Genomic DNA, 6,000 nt, shown 5'->3' with positions numbered 1-6,000 from the left:
TGAACAACTTTGCCTATTCACTTTATTTATGCATAAAGAAAAACTGAACTGGGCAAACGGTAAAGATGCACCTCATGGAGAATTTTACTAGTAGTAGTAAAAAGAGCTCCTGGGTTGAATATTCTGTTTCTAAACAATCATAGTTAGAAATCAAAAAGAAAAAAGAAGTCATTTCTAAAATGCTTTCCTGGGATGTCTTTTTTTCTTTCTGTAGACGTCTGGTTTGATCGCTCATCTACTAGGTATTTGATTAACTTTTTCAGCTTGTTTTCAGTTGGCATGATCTTTTTAAAAAAAAGTGTTAGAGAATCAGGGCACATCCATAATCGAGAGGGATTTTGGTAGGGGGGTACGGAGGCTGGGAAAGGTACCCAGAAAACCAAGATTTCTCACCAACCTGCGCGCCAGAAGAGCATCTCCGGCCTCAGCAGGAAAACCCAGCAAGGGCGCCCGGCGGCGCCTCCTCCGTTGTCTCCCGCTTCCCCCGGTGACTAGAGAAGGGGTCACCAGACCCGCGCCAGGCTGCGATTGGACGCGCCGTCGTCAGGCACCCTCCAGAAACACAAATGCTTCTGCAAGTGAAGGGCTTTCGGTTTTTTACGTCTCCCCCAGCTCCCCTCCGCTCTCCATGCAGGTCTCTCTGGCTTGCTTGGGCTCGTTCGCGCGGCGTGAGAGTTAGCAAAAACCTCGCTACCGCATCCGCCTAGCTCTAATTCCCGCCCCAGCCTCTCCACCTTTTCTGGAGCCCTCTGCTCTCGCCATGGGGCCAACTTGGGGCTCCTAAGAGTTGCCGCCTCTTAGCTGCGCGCTCCTGGGCCAAAGTCTCCGAAGGCGGGATATGGCTTAGGGCGCTAGAGGGGTCAGCACAGAGGTAACTGGAAAGGGAAAGAACGGCTATCTGGGAGAAACGAGGCCAAACGATGAGTTTCCATAAGGAGGACGGAGTGAGCAGCCTGTGCCAAAAGGCACTGCACATCGTCACGGAGCTGTGCTTCGCGGGCCAGGTGGAGTGGGAGAAATGCTCCAGCATCTTCCCCCCGGACGGGGGCAGCCAAGGCGGAAGTAACACAGGTAACTGGGGAGGGCTCCGCTTGCGACCTCGCAATCCTCGGGGGCTCGCGCTCTCGGCTCTAAGCTCCTGAGTCCTGCGCCTTCCGCGAGGCGCGGGGGCTTCTTTAGGAAGCCTAGCCTTCCTATCTTATCTCTCTCCTTTGGTTAGCTCCTGGCGACTTCCAGTGTGGACTGTTCGGGTTTTGTCTTTTTGCCTCCATCTGTCTGGCTTCTTCCACTTCTCTGGTCCGCTTCGCACCCGCCGCCGCCGTTTCTCGCTCCTGGGCTCCTGTAGCCTCTTTCTCTGAGCTCTCCCACGCCTCCCATCTCGCTCCCAGAGAGGAGAGGCGAGCGCGGGCCGCGGCGTCCAGACCGTTAGCCGAGCGCTGCCCGCGGGGGCCATTTGCCACCGGGACTCTGGCTGCCCTCGCTTTTGTCCCGCAGGTGGCGGGTCGCGGCTTGGGGAAGGGGCCAGGTCGAAGAATCCGTACTGAGATGCAAAGACAAAACCAAACAAAACAAACGCCTTGGAAATGGGGCTGCGTTGGTCCCCGAGAACAGAAAGGAGCCCGGTAGGGGTAACACGCAACCAGTGTCATGTTTGCATTTGACAGTGTGCAAAACCCTTTAATACATATGAAATTCTAGGGCTTCTTGACAACGTTGGGCCAACAGCGGGGGTGATCAACCCCATTTTTCGAGGCAACAAGTAAGGCTTAGAAGACAGATTTAAGTGGAAGAAGGAAAGGTTTATAAATCATTTCTACACAGGTGTTCATACAGCCCTTAATACAGGTATCCTCTCTGCCCCATCAACAAACTTGGGGGAAAAAAACGGGGTGGGATGGAGGAAGCACACAAATCTTTAGAAATCTGAAGGTGGAAAAAAGTCTCAGGTAACAGATTTTTTGCAAAAGAGATGTGGAGCATAGCAGAGCCACTCAGGGGTGATGCTTGGGGGGAAAGGATTTGTAACCACCTCCTCTGTGATTAGTTTGTGTGGCCTATTGTGCCATTGATGGGGTCTAGTTGGATTCCCGGAGTTGCGGGCCGAATAGTTTTAAGAGTGCCATGGGAGAGAGTCCACATAGTTTTGGGAGATGAACACAGGTTTGGGGATTTTCGTTATCATGCTGGAAGGTTGTCATTCCTTCTGTAGGGTTTGTTTCCTTTTACTAGCCTGTCATTTTAGTCTTCTGGCGGGTCCTCCTGGGTTGAGGGTAGTCAGGGCAACAGATGAGAGCTGGACCTTAGCTCAGCGTGGAGCAGTAACAGTGCAGAACCCCGTATGCTGGGAAGGAGACAAGGAAGACACACTTAGTGGGCTCCCCATCCACTACCACCAAAGACAAAGAAAGAAAGGATGAAAAAAAAAAAAAAAAAAAGAAAGGATGGAGGTGGGGAACAAATGTGTTTTAACCTTTACAGTACCGTTATTTAAGTGGAATATTTGTACTTTTAAAAATTCTCTGATCATGGCAACAGGAACCAAGAGAGTCTTCTGTCTGCCCTTGGCACAGCCTGAGGAGATGTTGCTACTTGGGCCCTGGAAAGGAATGATATATGATTGCTGCTGTACATATGCTGGAAACATGGACATTTTGTGAATTTTAATAAACACGGCAGAGTCTTTTCCATTTGTTCAGCAGGTTTTCCATTCCTAGGAGTGTGTGAAATTCAACTACTAGTTGAAGGCACTGGCTGAATATTGCATATATGCTTGTCTTGTGTATAGTTGATCAGCATGAAGTAAACACTCAAAATAGTTTGAACTTAAAGTCTTCTGTGGTAATTGGATAAGTTGCTCTGAAATTGATGATACACATGCTAAAGATAAGACTCGGAGATGGAAGTGCAGTGAAAGAAATGAGAGTATTTAAAAGATCTGAACTTTGGCCATTTAATAGCTGATGCTGTGGATAAGACTACTGATTTCCACTCCACCCCCCAACCCCACCCCTTGTGATCATACAACAAATAATGGTTTTCTGGGCCTCCGATTGGCTGGTAATAAGGAAAATCTGAAGACTGGATGCCAAATACTAGCTTTTAAATCTTTACAATTATGGCCTTCAGGTGGGCTTCCCAGGTGGCTCAGTGGGTAGGGAAACTGTCTACAGTGCAAGAAATGCTGGAGATATGGGTTTGATTCCTGGGTCAGGAAGATCCCCTGGAGGAGGGCACAGCAACCCGCTCTAGTATTCTTGCCTAGAGAATCCCATGGACAGAGGAGCCTGGTGGGCTACAGTCCCTAGGTCTCAAAGAGTCGGACATAACTGAAGCAGCCCAGCTCAGCACAGCTTAAGGTAAAACACAGCATATGAATTGTAGAGAGAATTCTGAACTTGTTCTAAGCATTACAGGAAGTAATTGTAATCCTAATTCCTTTCGGATTTGTGCCGGGGAACAAAAATGGAGCAAAACAAGTTCTCAAACAATTTAATGGGTATTTTTCTGCCCTTAAGTGAAAATATGTACTATTCACATTGGGTATTCAATTTAATATATGAATATTTATTGAATGGTTACCACTAAAAAAGACATCTTACTAGGTTGTGTATGAGATATAAAGATGCAGAAGCTTGTTTTACACTTTCCATTTGTAAATTCATGTAACAATTAAAAGTAAAATAATCTGCAAATAAGCTCCAATTACTAATAGATATCTATGAAATGTATCAAAGATTAATTATCAAATCTTTAGCTATATTAATTAGCTACTCAGCCTCACCTTGTTCTTTATAGTAGATTTTCTTATGCACTTGTTCTAGTAGGTGATTCTCTACTCACTGTTTGTTTAATGAGAAACACATTATGGTAAGAAGACATGGACACTGAGTAGAAGGGTGGTTTTTTACTTTCAGCCCTGCTCAGATGGTGCCGGTTATTCTAAGGTTGCAACAAAAATTGCAAGCTTCCAGATTGTGCGTGTTTTTAGATTCCTTCATGCAGGGGTAGGGGGAGAGAAGTTCAGGTACAGGGCTCTCTTGGTCTCCTTGGGGGATTGAATTCAGGAGGCCCCACAGATACCAAGATTTATGATGCTCAAGTTCCTTACATAAAACGCTGTAGTATTTGCTACAGCACTTTCTCCCATATATTTTAAATAATCACTAGATTACTTATAATACCTAAATCATCAAGAGGTACTTCTAATACCTATTCATCTTCTTAATGAAGGGTATTCATACCTTCATCAAGGTATTAGAAGTACCTCTTGATGAAGGTGAAAGAGGAGAGTGAAAAGTCTGGCTTAAAATTCAACATTCAAAAAACTAAGATCATGACATCTGGTCCCATTGCCTCATGGCATGAAAAAATGAAATGAAGTCACTCAGTCGTGTCTGACTGTTTGCAACCCCATGGACTCTACAGTCCATGGAATTCTCCAGGCCAGAATACTGGAGTGGGTAGCCTTTCCTTCTCCAGGGGATCTTCCCAATCCAGGGATTGAATCCAGGCCTCCTACATTGGAGGGGGATTCTTTATCAGCTGAGCCACCAGGGAAGCCCACTTCATGGCATATAGGTGGGGAAATAGTGAAAGACTTTATTTTCTTGGGCTCCAAAATCACTGCAGATGGTGACTGCAGACATGAAATTATAAGATGCTTGTTCCTTGGAAGAAAAGCTATGACAAACCTAGACAGAGTATTAAAACACAGAGACGTTACTCTGCTGACAAAGGTCCATATAATCAAAGCGATGGTTTTTCTAGTATGTGAAAGTCACTCAGTCATGTCTAACTCTTTGCGACCCCATGGACTGTAGTCCATGAAATTTTCCAGGCCAGAATACTGAAGTGGGTAGCCTTTCCCTTCTTCAGGGGATCTTCTCAACCCAGGGATCGAACCCAGGTCTCCCACACTGTGGGTGGATTCTTTACCAGCTGAACCACAAGGGAAGCACAAGAATTCTGGAGAGGGTAGCCTATCCCTTCTTCAGCAGACCTTCCCAACCCAGGGATCAAACTGGAACCACAAAGGAAGCCCAATAATTCTGGAGTGGGTAGCCTATCCCTTCTTCAGCAGATCTTCTGAACCCAGGGATCGAACTGAGGTGTCCTGCATTGCAGGCAGATTCTTTACCAACTGAGCTATCAGGGAAGCCCTCACATATGGACATGAGAGTTGGACCATAAAGGCTGATTGCTGAAGAGTTGATGCTTTTAAACTGTGGTGTTTTAGTATACTGTATTGGTCTTTATCTTTCTGGCTTACTTCACTCTGTATAATGGGCTCCAGTTTCATCCATCTCATTAGAACTGATTCAAATGAATTTTTTTTAATGGCTGAGTAATATTCCATGGTGTATATGTATCACAGCTTCCTTATCCATTCGTCTGCTGAAGGGCATCTAGGTTGCTTCATGTCAATGTATGATAAAAACCACTACAATATTGTAAAGTAATTAGCCTCCAACTAATAAAAATAAATGGGAAAAAATAAATAAACTGTGGTGTTGGAGAGGACTCTTGAGCGTCCTTTGGACTGCAAGGAGAACAAATCAGTCTATCCTAAAGGGAATCAATCCTGAATGTTCTTTGGAAGGATTGATGCTGAAGCTGAAGCTCCAATACTTTGGCCACCTAATGCAAAGAGTTGACTCATTGGAAAAGACCCTGATGCTGGGAAAGATAGAAGACAGGAGGAGAAGAGAACAACAGAGGATGAGATGGTTGGATAGCATCACCGACTCAATGGACCTGAGTTTGAGCAAGCTCCAGGAGATGGTAAAGGACAGGGAAGCCTGGTGTGTGCAGTCCACAGGGTCACAAAGAATGAGAAACGATTGAGTGACTGAACAAAAACTACCTAAATCAAGGTAAATGATATGTCAGTCATTCATTTGGTGCTCAGCCATGTCTGACTCTTTGCGATCCCATGGACTGTAGCCCTCCAGGCTCCTCTGTCTATAGGTTTTCTCAGGCAAGATTACTGAAGTGGGTTAC

At 45.7% G+C, this 6,000-nt stretch overlaps 1 protein-coding gene across 1 annotated transcript in view; it reads left to right on the top strand.

The window, feature by feature from the left end:
• Nucleotides 1-624: 624 nt before the first annotated feature.
• The window catches only part of SYT10 (synaptotagmin 10), a 112,414-nt gene continuing 107,038 nt past the window's right edge, over nt 625-6,000 (top strand). Inside the window, exon 1 of the mRNA XM_043881676.1 lies at nt 625-1,071. Coding sequence (XP_043737611.1) covers nt 921-1,071 — 151 coding nt within the window. The 5' untranslated portion in view covers nt 625-920. The remainder of the gene's footprint in view (nt 1,072-6,000) is intronic.

This window comes from Cervus elaphus, chromosome 22, assembly GCF_910594005.1.
Source record: "Cervus elaphus chromosome 22, mCerEla1.1, whole genome shotgun sequence".
Classification (NCBI taxonomy): domain Eukaryota; kingdom Metazoa; phylum Chordata; class Mammalia; order Artiodactyla; family Cervidae; genus Cervus; species Cervus elaphus.
Note: the sequence above shows the minus strand (reverse complement) of the source record. Positions and strands in the feature narration are given on the sequence as shown.